This window comes from Montipora capricornis, chromosome 8 (genome assembly GCF_036669925.1).
Source record: "Montipora capricornis isolate CH-2021 chromosome 8, ASM3666992v2, whole genome shotgun sequence".
NCBI classification, from domain to species: Eukaryota; Metazoa; Cnidaria; class Anthozoa; order Scleractinia; family Acroporidae; genus Montipora; species Montipora capricornis.
Genome location: NC_090890.1, coordinates 8,676,940 through 8,689,439, shown reverse-complemented (window position 1 = coordinate 8,689,439; position 12,500 = coordinate 8,676,940). Strand labels below are relative to the sequence as shown.

Below are 12,500 nucleotides of genomic sequence, written 5' to 3'. Positions count from 1 at the left end.
TCTACGTGAACTCACGTTGTCTCTCTGTTGACTGACAAAACAACTTCATCGAAACTCTCAACATTTGACGGGTAAGGATTTTCATTTGAAATATTTGTCTCCAAACAATGTTTAAAAGGACTCGGAGTTTTGTTTTTGCTTTTTGGTAACTAAAAACTCCAGTTGCCGTGGGTCACGCGAAGCTAAAGTCACAAACTTCTGTCTATTTTACGTGAAACGTCAAACGTGAAACGGAAGCCGACGTTTGCCGTTTCACGCAAACGTGATGCTAGGTCTCTCTATAAACAGTCCTGATGTCACTCGAGTTCGGAAAATAAGCATTTGAAGGAACGTCATTAGGGCCGTTTATACGAGAGAAAATAAGCCGCGGCTTACGTAAGCCGCGAAGACCCCGTATAAATGGTACAAAATCTACGTTCACGGCTTTCTCAAGCCGCGGCTTATCCTGGCCGGGGAGTTTATACTCGTATAAATAGTTCCTCTCGCGTATTACGTGAGCCGCGGCCAGAGTTAGCCGCGGCTTATTAGCTCTCGTATAAACGGCCCTATTGTGAACTAAATATGTATGCCAATTTACAAGTAATCTGAAATCGCATTTTGACATGGAAATTTCTCGCTTATCCCTGCAGTGCCCTTTCGTTTGTTTAATAGAAGGAAAATCTGATGATTTGTTCAAAAGGATGTTCTTTTCTTTGATGCGATAGCACAGGCTTTTGAGGTTTGAATTCAACCGAAAAGTCTAAAAAGACTGGGCACTCAGTGTTGACTCAGTAATAGATTATAAAAGCGGTGAATCAGGGTATATTCTTTTATGATTCTTTTCAATGGAAGTACATGCCCTTTTTGAGCCGTTTCCCGTTTTTGGAATAAACGTATTCTTTTTCTCTTTAAAGGGCCAGTTTTTCTGACTCTATTGATAAATTTGAAGCAGATGATGAGATGAAAGAGAGCGACAATCCCCTTTATTCGAGCAGGTAAAGGTTATGATATCTAGAAGTTTCTAGCCGTAAAGGTTCCACAAATGCACAGTTTTTCCTCAGTTCTGTGAAACAAATTATGTTGCTAGTGAAAATAACCTAATCTCCCCCACCCTCCCTCCTCCCCTCATTCGCAATGAGGTGCGAGGTGGTCAGGAAAGGAACCCGTGCACAGGAGTGTCCCGATGTAATTTGTACGATTACAGCTCTTTCATGTTGAATTTTCTCATCTGCAGTGATCGAAGCATCTGAGAGTTGTATTGTCACGAGAACTGGCAGCGGGGATTTTCTCTTTATTTTGTAAACAGAAGAAAATTTTTAGGGACTGCATCACGCGGTGTGAATCTTTATTTAAGGCGTAGCCAAATCGTATGCGGCTGTTTATAACTTTGATTTCAACTTCCCAGCCCATAGAAATGTCTTTACTTCTTTTTCACTTCCTTTCGGGTAAATAACCTTTCTCTTCTCCACACACTGGCACGAATCATTAAAAGGGCGTTGCCTGGTCCTGTTTAAAGCGATGGTCACGCTTCCCAGACTTCGAATAATTGTGAAATCATTTGGTACCACCGATTCTAACAAATCCTGAAAAAGGGGTCAGTATAGTTACCTTCCGTATCCTATGCTTGTTTAAACTAATTTAAGTTTGATGCTCGTTCTAGTGTGGAAAATGAACAAGACAATAATAACATTATTTACGAAAGGTGAGTCGATTCTTATTTCGTTTTTGTATGTATACGATATAATGAAATGTAAAATCTCAGGAAAACTACAGACACCTACTTACAATTCTTTTTATGATTGGGAGAATTCGGACCTAAGTTGTCAAGAGATTATGAGGCCGGTTAGTGACTAAATCCCCCTTATTTGGCCCTATTCTGATGAAAGTTATTTGAAATCCATTAGAGCGGTTTTCAAATGAGTGTCGTAAAACCAAAACCAAAGTAATTACTTTGGCCAATCAAAAAGGACGGAGACAATCCAGTAAACCAATCAAAACTCGAAGCAATTACACGTAGCCGACACAAAGCGCGGGAAAATGTGCACGCGCGAGCCATGATTGGTTTTGGTTTCACTTCTGATTGGTTGAAAAATTGGCGCGAGAACTTTGAACCAATCACTGAGTGAAGTAATGCAAAACCAAAGTAATTATATAATTACTTTCGAAACTCAATTGAAAACCACTCTACTGCTTGGTTAATTCAAGGCCTGGAAGGCCCTTTATTGGACAGTTGGTGTGAGAGTGGACCGCGTAGTCATGAAAACAACATCTTAAATAATCTTCGTTGGAAGGTTGCAATCTAAAACTAGATTTCAGATAATTATCGTGGGGTACAGGGAGGGCTCTCTTACGTCATATTCTTTGGAGAATAAAGATGCTTCAAGTAGCCGTTTTAAATCTACCTTTGCTTTCACGGACAACAAAGACAGAGCCCCTCAGACCGACCCTTTAAAGATCATTATTTGACTTACGTCTAAATTTAAGAGTTTACATGTTGCAGCTAAATTATTTTAAGTTACAGAAAAGGAGATGAATTTCCGAACCACCTGCACGAACAGCAAGTGCGCTCTGATCTTCTATTTTATGGGCTGTCTTTTCTTTTCCTCTGGTCTTTACCTACATGCTTTCTCTACGTTCTGCCGGAATATACGCTATTACTAAATTTCCTACCTCGGATATTGCAATTGCGTTTATAGCTGTCTGATTGGTTCATTCAATGTCGGTTATCAGCTCATATACCTTATGACGATCACATCAAGTGTTGTCAAGCTGGAAACTGATTGGATTTAATTTCCAAGTGTCCAAGTGTTCAGAATTTAATGGAAATCTAATAACACGATTATTCCATTCGAGCTTGTTGGACATGAGACTGGTTATAGCCAACTCGGCGCTACGAGTCGGCTATTACCTTCTCATATCCAACGCGCGCTCATGGAATAATCGTTAATTATTGTGTAAAGTAATATTGTTTAGCAACTTGAATCTTTTGTATTTGTCTTCATATCAGCATGGACGACATTACAACGGAAGCCGAATCAAGCAATCCTGTTTATGAAGGGTACGCAGGTTTTGTTGTTTTATTTCTTTCGAAAAAGAGGGGAACCCAAATCCTCGAATTCGATTATTTAAGAAGACCTTACGTTATCTAGCTGTCTTGATGTCACAGCACGGACCTCAAGTTACGGGCCGATTCAATTCGATTCGTTTTCACTGTTCTTAGGTCGTTCATATTGTTAAACAGCGCGCATAGTACGAGTGGAGTCACCTTGATGGAAAAACTCGAAAACCCAGAAAGTAAACACATCATGATTCTTCTAGGATACCCGGAAAAATCCGACTACTCAGTCCTAATTGAAGTCAAACGTCTGACTTTCCGAAAACTAGATAAGATGCTCTACCACTGAGCTATAAGACAATGTGAGGAGGGAGAATGGGACCGACACAAAAAACTGCTGCAAAGGAGGCTACCATTGGACTATGCTCACGTGATAATTGCGATGATAAAGTTTCCAGTTGTCATAAAAACCAAATAACGAAAAGTTGGAGATGTAAAATAAATTCACGTACAATTACAAAGAGTTACGATCATTGGCCGTATTTTAATGAAGAACTTCAAGGACGCCCATTATAAATGATGAAAAAATGAGCCCGGCATGCGTGAAACTCACACGAATTAAACGTGTGAAGTTAAGAGTGTCTATTTTTTTTACAAGATTTCGGATTTAATTTATGGCAGGCAAAACTCAACTGCATCTCGTGTTTATGTCATACTGACAATAACAAACAGATGTGTAATGCATCTGGAAGGCCCCAGGCGTCCTCTAGAGAAATCAAAAGAACATGAATGGAATTGCAGTGCTGTTGCTGTTTAGTGGAATGTCTGCTGACCAGCAGTTCGTTTGAATTGTTGAATGATTATCTTATTAGTCGCCTGTTAGCAAACTTTTTCAATAATTAAGACCTTCAGCTACTAATCGACGATTACCTTTTTTTGCTGTTCAGGATGGTTTAGTCAAGCAGACAATGTGAATGCATGGACAGCTCGGAGAATGAGCTTGGAGACGCCACCCTCGTCAATCATCTTTAAAAGCTGGAAGGGATGCATCCCAGTCTCCAAGGTCGCGATTTGTTTCAGCTTCATCGCGAGAACTGCGCAGGAAATAAAAAGAACGCTTCCACGCAAACGTGCCGCTAACTGTATGAGGGCTGTACTTTATGGCAACGTCTACACAGGCTACCGTTCTTTCCACCAGAAATTTAACTTTAAGAAATTAGTACTTCGTAAACGACACTTTGTTGTTCCAGTGTAACAGGGGCACCCAACGAGAATATAGTTCAAAACCACTTAAACATAGCATTGTATTTTAGTATATAAACGGTAGATATAGGCATATTTTTATCCTCTAAAAATTTGTCATCTGTTCGGATTTCCTAGCTGAAAGTCAAGTGATCCGAAAATTATAGGAATCTAAACGTACCTTTTCGAAAATTCCCCAAAAATTCTAGGTGAGCTTTTTAGGGTAAAATCCTTTAAAAATGAGCAATTTTACCATTTTTTAGGGGCTCGAAAATCCTAGGACAGGCAGGCAAGCAAGAAATTTTACAACAAATGTTCCGAAAATTCTAGATCTCAAATCGTCTTCCGAACAGATATTTTCCGAAAATTGACGTTGGGTGCCCTTGAATGTAATGTTTAGAGTCATTGGGCACGGTCCATCTGAGCTCTGAGCTGGTTTCGCTTCAACACCATTTGTAATACCCTTGTATCGATTACGTGTATTTAACAATTATTCCTCGAGCCCGAATGGGCTCTGAGTCAATAGCCCATGAGGCCGAAGGCCGAATGAGCTATTGACTCAGAGGCCATGAGGGCGAGACAAAACATGTCTGTCTCGCCCTCAGAGGCCATGAGGGCGAGACAAAACATCTTTCGCTAGTTAAAGCTAGACTTTAATTGTTGTTTTGGTTTTCAATGCCGGCGCTTTTCGCTACTAGTGGGCTATAACAAATAGCCTACTAGTAGCTCAACCAATCAGAACGCAGCATTGATAATAGACCACTAGTAGGATTTTACGAAAATTTGTTATTTTATTTTTGTATTTAGTCAATTCTATGTGGATGTTATCTTACCTCGTAAACTCTGAAACTGTCACAATAACCCTAGGGTCTGCCACGTAGAATATGATACGGATACGTTTTTCCACCTTTAAAATAATACTGAAATTTCCTAGCGAATCAATAACTGAAACGCAATACCTACATTGAAGGTTGTTGTTGTTTTTGTTCCTATTTAATATCTTCCGCGTGATACTCTATAGGATACCCTGGGAGCTAAAAATATGGCATTTGTATTATTACACAACATGAGACCACAATCGACGACCCCAAAGAAAGACGACCAGTATTCCTTTGATGATATGGTTATTTGAGAGTCCACCCCCCTTAACAAGAGGTTTAGGTAGTCAAAGAGACTGACAAACAACACGAAACTATTTTAAGATTCTTGGATCATCGCAGTTTGTTGGACGTTACTTCTATTCAGCAGTAAGGAAGGGACAGAAAGGAAAGCCCGAAAAATACACACTTGAATGAAAGTTTGACAAATGACCTCTGCGATATCGGTACAGTGGACTGTCGATTGACCAATCAAGCAGCTGTTGTAGGGAGCAAGTTATTGTGAGTTGGTCATAAACCCGATAAGCTCGCAGGCTGATAAGTCGGTGAACGTACGTTGACCCTAAATCTGTTACTCCCTGTAGTCAAAACGTAAATCCTCCTCACAATTTCAATGAAATGTCAGTCAGACAGGTATTGAGAATGAAGAATACTATCAGCGTAAGTGTGATCTTGCTATAGCACCAAATTCTCATGATTTCCCAACAAAGAAATTTATGGTACTAGTTAGGAGAATGAACGTTTCGATTTTGAGAATGAAAGGGCAAATTAATTAACATGTTGCTTTCCGCAGCTTAAATACGGTATATGTGTGCGAAGCGTTACGAAACTGGAGCCTTCTTGAGAAGGCTTATGTCACCACCGAGTGTAATTTTTCTGTCATTTGATGGCCTGTGTATAGCCGCCCCTACTTGATGGAAGCAAGCGGCTGTAAAGATCTGCTATCTTGTCGTAAATCCAGTAGTAATCCAATGTAGATATTGGTAGTTTTGTCGTTAAAGGTTGCAGTTTTTGAATTAGTATTTTTTTATCCTATTAAACGCACACCGAGAGTTTCTTGTTATTCCCACTACTCCGCCTCTTCGTAATCGATGCGTGTTTTAATCCTGGTCAATGAACCGATGTAATCCAAAACTACGGTCAAACAGTGACCATTCATCTTATAAAAAGGTGAATCGTATTTCTTCAAACCCATGATAACAGTACCTTCAGTCGGAGGGTACTTCCATCTAACACTTATAACTACACAGAAAGGAAAGATTGCAACTGAAAATAAATGTTTAATATACACAATGTCGGCTTGCAAGAGAGCTTTTTGTATGAAATATTTAAGAATTGTATCACTGTAACGCATCGCATTGAGCTTTTCTGTCGGGGGGCGTGTGATTAATCAAGCCTGTAAAACTAGAAAGGTCAGATCAATAATATGAATTTTACCGTAAAAGCCCAGTCTCATTTTACAATGCTGTGCGGATCGCCAGTGGACAGAACCGTGATCCTCAACTTGATCTGCAGCCCACGTAAACAATCTTTATATCTTACAGATTTAGTCATGGTATTGCGAATTGGAGCTCGAGACAGCCTTGATACTTGCTGTGGTCTGTTCAGGATTATTGCTCTTTGCTGCTTAGCTGAAAAAGGTACAAGAAAACCTGTCATGTTTGCCAAGCTCATGTGCAATCATGTACACCAACTGCAATTAAATTTCATGATTTATATGTAGGCAAATCCCAGGAGCAAAATTTTGTTTTTGTTGCAGAAATAACTGGATTTCTTACACAATCCCAGCCAAGCATTTATCTTTTTCTCGATTACTTAATTAAGATTCATTGATTGTTGCTCGATCAGAGTGGTTCATAACTAAAATCATGATGAGAATTGCTTGGGTGCGGCTGTGTAGGTCGGGTGCTCATGGTGGGCCTGCTGATTTCTCTTTAGATACTGTGTTTAAAATAGGCGCTGCGTGATTTAACACATTTGAAATCTGAGGCTTAAGTTTTCAGTAACAAATTTTACGGCTTCACGACGTCTTACGAGTTCGGGTCGAGTCAAGGAGGAAGAAGCGCCTCTGCTGTCAGCTCGTTTGTGACCCATACTCTTTTGACGTCACATAGCTTCTACATGGCTTTTTGCGTGGTTTCGTCCTTGCTTGTTTGCTGTTCCATTTTATTCTGTCCGAGATTCAATCTTGGACAAAATAGATGGGAAATTTGTACCCCCCTTCCCCCCAAACCAAGGATGGGAAGATGGCGCGTTTTGCTTTTACGTGGCTTCATCCTTGCTTTGGGGGGGATGGGAGTTTGTTTTTCCATTTTATTCTGTCCAAGATTGTAGTCTCCTACGCAGCCGTTAAATGTGTGGTCACGCAACGCTCCTCCCCACTTGTTTGTGTGGAGAGGAGCATTGCGTGACCACACAAAGAACTGCTGCGTAGGAGACTACATAGCTTCGAGCATGAGCCAAAGATTGATAGAGTTGCTTTGCAAAAGTTCAGGGTGGAACTCTTTTTTGAGCGCTCAACAGTCACCCTAAACAACACACCAAAATACAAATCCTTTATACAAAGCCTTCACATCAGTCAAATAAAAATAGCATGGGTTTGCTCTGAAGAACAAGAAAAATCTATTCGGACAAACATGGAAGAATATCTACAGCATTATGTGAATGCACTAAGTACTGTCTTAAATCAGTTCTCATCTCTTCGCAGTTTTTTGCAGTACTGTCCTGTGGCCGCTGGGACAGTACGGCTTGCCGATGCCGAAGTCAAACTGTCCACCCGCTCATGGCTTCTCCTGGAAGAAAGGAAATATTTACCAAGACCTAGAGGACAAAAGTAACCAAACAAGAATTTCCCCGCAATCACATTTGCATGCAATGCGTTCGTCGACCGATGTGATAAGGTTTTTTTGTATGAAAACTGATAAGACGACCGCCTTCGACGCCTCAAGGAATCCATGGCCGAAAGGTCAATACTGCATCTATCAGAAGGGCTCGAGTTGCCCGGCGGGGATGCTGAGCGGGTCGGTGCTGTGGGATGACGAAAATGGTGTCAATGGAAACAGGAACGCCCGAAATGGTGAAATTCCAGAGGGAGTATATAACGATGATACAAAGATATTCTTTTGCTGCCATACATCAGGATCTTATAACGTTCCCATCGAGTTGCCAACTGCGAAGCCATTTTACCTCATTGCGTTTAGACCTCATTGTCAAGAAGTACTCAACACAGGTCACATAATGGAGTTTATTCAATATGCCACTGAGATTGACAATAACCACAACCAGAAAAGCTTCCCCTATCCATATGGAGCCGAGTTTCGCAATCCTCGGATACACTATTGTTACTATTTCCACAAAGGTACGTACGTTGTTCTGAAGAATGGTTCTCAATGGACCACTTGCATGGTGGTGTCATCGAACAATCAAGAACAGAATGTTTTATCAGAATGCTTTCTTATTCAATTTATTATAATCTTCTGCGAATAAAGAGAAAAACTGGTAAACTTTACCTAACAACAATAGAAGCCACACGAAGCATTCTGCATGTCCATCATGCAAATGAATAAAGGTATTTGGGAAGCTGTTGGATTGCGTCGATGTAGAGTGAAGGGGGACAATTTGCTTTTAATATCAAACGAGTAAATATAGGTTAATTTACCACCCCCTGTACTAGAGATTTGTGAGCTGACCTTTAAAGCGTTAACCCTTTGTCAGAGCGACAAGTCGCACGATTTCCTGTTTTTGATTACTCCGACGCATGAAGCGAGGAAGGCGCCAGTGTATAAGTAAATTGGTGCAGCAAGTACTAAGCGTTTGATGGTCCTAAGCAGAGACAACGAATTCGAAACAGCTTTTTTTCACTCTTTTAAACAGCTTGTGTGCAAGAACTGACGGCTCCCAAAGGAACCTTCTCAAGTCCATACTATCCACAGCAGTACAACAACAAGGCCTCATGCAAGTGGCACATCAAAGCTCCCTGGAACCATACCATCCTGCTCACATTTGAGGACTTTGAATTGCAAAGTGGTTGCTGCAAGTGCGACTATGTCGAAGTTTGGGAAACTTACAAAAATGGTTCCCTTGTTTTAATCGAGACATTTTGTGGCGATGGAAAACCAGATTCGTCTCAACCTGTCAGATCCAGAAGCAACAATGTGACTGTTATCTTCCATTCAGATGCTAATGTGACCTCAAAAGGATTTAACGCCAGTTATCAGTCGATCGCTGAGCAAGGTATGCTAAGTCAGTAAGGAAACTTGTGGGTTTTACGACCTGATCAGGAAAATCGGTGTCGGCCCTTCTCTATACCCTGTCTTTCTTATTATCTTTATTGTCTGAATCTCTCGACAATCAGAAAGACATACTCAACAGCAATGTACGCTGTTCTCCATTAAACCTCTCAACCTAAGTAGCAATAGACTCACGGTCTGTTAGTAGTCAACCTCGACTTATCGCCTACAGCAAGTCCTTTTCCTAGGAATCCTAGTTAAAGCGATACGCGAAGGCCGGGTCATAAGAAATGTCTTAGACGCTTCCCTCAACTGCTTCCCGTCCGGCATCTATATCGTACCAGACCCCTGACCAACCTGAATAGGTTATATGAGTCTGTACATTCACGAATTTGCGCCTGTCCCGCCAAATATAGATTTCTTACTTTTGGTCTTTCATAATCAAGCCCACCTTTAACAGGACATAATAATTATTTTTGGTGGAGAACAACCACTTGATAGAATAAAGTAAAGTAAAGTAAAGTAGCCATATTGAACGTCGATAACTCAAAACAGTAATTCAACTGACAAACCTGAGATCGACGGTGCGCTCATTTTACTCCCCCCTCTCCATCAGTGCTCCATTTTACGGGTATTTAAAGCTACTTAGCTACACGGAAAGGAAAGAAGTCGAAACAAGGCCGCGCACCAACCTACTGTGCCAGCCTTTTATTTAGCTTCTTGAACAGAAAATTACTTACGTTTTTCAACCAGGAAGACGAGTATTAACATTTTTATCTTCAACACAGTATTCCAACCGACTTCAATCAGCTCCCTTGCTACAACTAACAACAACGAAACAGGGAAAACAACGATGCCGCCGTCGACAACAACAACAACAACAACAGCAGCAGCAATTATTTCAAGATCAGAAGAAACGTCCACCAGTAAAGTCACTCACAAAGATACAATACCTACGGAAAGTCCACCATCATCTACTCCTGCCGCAGATCCAACGACGCGCGACTCAACAGATCAGGCAGAAATCATCAGTGAGGCGAGAGAAGAGAACATACGCGATGCACGGGTGCGAGGAAACGAGACTAAAGTAAATGCTGTGAATGTCATTGTTGGAGTGGTTTCTGTCTTGATTGTTCAAGTTGGCGTGATAGCACTGATTCGTTATTGCAGACAACGGTAAACACACTGACTATTTTGCTCTCACACATCAATGTAAACCGACTGAGGCGATAAGCAGAGGACTTTCGCATCGTAATGAACTCAAATTAATTAGGGAGCATTCTTGCGAAACTATTTCATTTGCGTGAAGTTGAACATTGATCCTTGAACTGATATATCTAGACCTTAAGTTAAACTTAAGTTTATTAAAAATTAAAAACATGCAAAGTAAGATAGGCACTGCTCGCAGTTAGCTACAGCTATTCGAGGCAAGCAGTGGTTTTCACGCATAACAAATAACAACAGATCAACTTAACAGAATGGAAATAGTAACTACTAGAACTGCGTCCGCACATTACGCACACATGCGCAAGAAGCCATAGAGAAACGTGAAAGAAACGTGAAAACATTCAGGCCGTGAGATACAAACAAGAGACTATCACCTCTGTATATGCATTGCATGTCGCTCTTCCAGTCAAGTCATGAGGGCAAATTTGCTGAGAGGAAGTAATTTTCTTGGACTTATCCAACCGCAAAAAGAGTGGGTCGATAAAATGCATATCAGGTTCAAATGAAAGAACTATCTGGTGAGGGGTTTGCAGACTAAAACGGCATTCTTTCTTATTCTGGGGATAAGGGTGCATTCTGGTCAGAGGTTACACCTGTATCCTTCACCATGTGGTACTTGGACGAGCGTCTATCGGTTCCCATAAGTCCCGTTATAACGCGGGTACAGCAGTAAGCACATGCAGGTATACTTTGCAAGCCTATTTTGAAACCTGGGATAACTGGAGGAAAAGGGCAGCTAAAAAAGATGTTTAGCATGTCTGACTAAGGGCGCTTTCCATTTGACAGAACTGACTGGCCAGACCGGGTGTTTGGAAGGTCTAAATCCACAATGCCTTCATATTAATACACTTCGAGGATTATATATACTTCTCCAGAAGAATGAGAGGGATTTTCATGCAAGTGTTCCTTCAAATTTTTGCATTTTCTTGGCAAACTGACCGGTCTGGCCGGCCAGTTCTGATAAAAGGAAAGCGCCCTAAATCTTGCATTTTGCCAGAATACCAAGGTACTTGTTGGATATGAACTCATAACTTCTCAAAGGAGAGAGACGAGTCATAATAAGAATTTTCACGATTTTATTACAAGAAAAAGCGTGCCGTTTGCAGATTGCCGTTTCACATAAACGCTTTGCTAAAACTCTCTATTTACACGTTTGATATTTGCAACAAAACAAACGAAAAAAAAGAGCAACAAAAACAGGAAAGAAAAGAAAACATAAATACGAGCAAAAAAACAAAAAGTAATAACAACCATGACTTCCATTAATTTATTTTTGAAACAGCAGAAACGAAAACCAAGATCAAGACCCAGGACGGTTTTCTGTGATATATTCAAACCCGGAGATGAAGAAAGAAAGGTCAGTGATAACAGTTTTGTGTGTTACCCTCTAAGACAGTCAATCAATGAATGGAGCAACTGATCAGAGTCTACGATTCGATAACCAACTCGTGCTTTAAAATGATAGATATGTGTGCAAGAAATCGGTATGGCTATTCACAATACCCAACCTCCCTCGAATAATGTTTCCATTTTGTATTTCAATTGTCCTCGAGGGGATTTTCGCCTACAATCCCGAGGGATTCTTATTGTCGCTGTAGGGATTTTGCCCAGAATCCCGAGTAAGCATCATTGTGGTCCGTGCGTTTATAAAGTAAACTAACATACCAATATCTAACCGAAAGCAAACTGCTGTTACTAGTGCCGAGGTAAACAAAGGGAGACGCCCGGCAGAGACTGCTGCCAGGCTAAAAGCATCATAATAGGCTACTTTCGATATATTAAAATTCAGCTTGAAAGAGAGTTTGAGAGGACAAAGACAAAAGGAAGTGGATGATATGCTATAAATATCTTTCACATTCATTGCAACGTGTTTCTATTGTTTTTGTCCTC

The 12,500-nt window shown here is 40.7% G+C and overlaps 2 protein-coding genes across 7 annotated transcripts in view; both read left to right on the top strand.

Annotated features, from left to right (window-relative positions):
* Window positions 1-4,076, top strand: part of LOC138060663 (uncharacterized) — an 18,296-nt gene extending 14,220 nt beyond the window's left edge. For both annotated transcript variants that reach the window (XM_068906498.1, XM_068906499.1), the window contains 4 exons: window positions 894-974; window positions 1,640-1,681; window positions 2,987-3,037; window positions 3,982-4,076. In XM_068906498.1, coding sequence (XP_068762599.1) covers window positions 894-974; window positions 1,640-1,681; window positions 2,987-3,037; window positions 3,982-3,991 — 184 coding nt within the window. In that variant the 3' untranslated portion in view covers window positions 3,992-4,076. The remainder of the gene's footprint in view (window positions 1-893; window positions 975-1,639; window positions 1,682-2,986; window positions 3,038-3,981) is intronic.
* A 1,462-nt stretch (window positions 4,077-5,538) lies between these two features.
* The window catches only part of LOC138060660 (uncharacterized), a 17,748-nt gene continuing 10,786 nt past the window's right edge, over window positions 5,539-12,500 (top strand). For 2 of the 5 annotated variants that reach the window (XM_068906493.1, XM_068906492.1), the window contains exons 1-5: window positions 5,825-6,794; window positions 7,862-8,512; window positions 9,028-9,387; window positions 10,172-10,559; window positions 11,893-11,967. In XM_068906493.1, the coding sequence (XP_068762594.1) occupies window positions 6,581-6,794; window positions 7,862-8,512; window positions 9,028-9,387; window positions 10,172-10,559; window positions 11,893-11,967 (1,688 nt within the window). In that variant the 5' untranslated portion in view covers window positions 5,825-6,580. The other 3 variants (XM_068906496.1, XM_068906495.1, XM_068906494.1) reach the window with 3 other exon arrangements.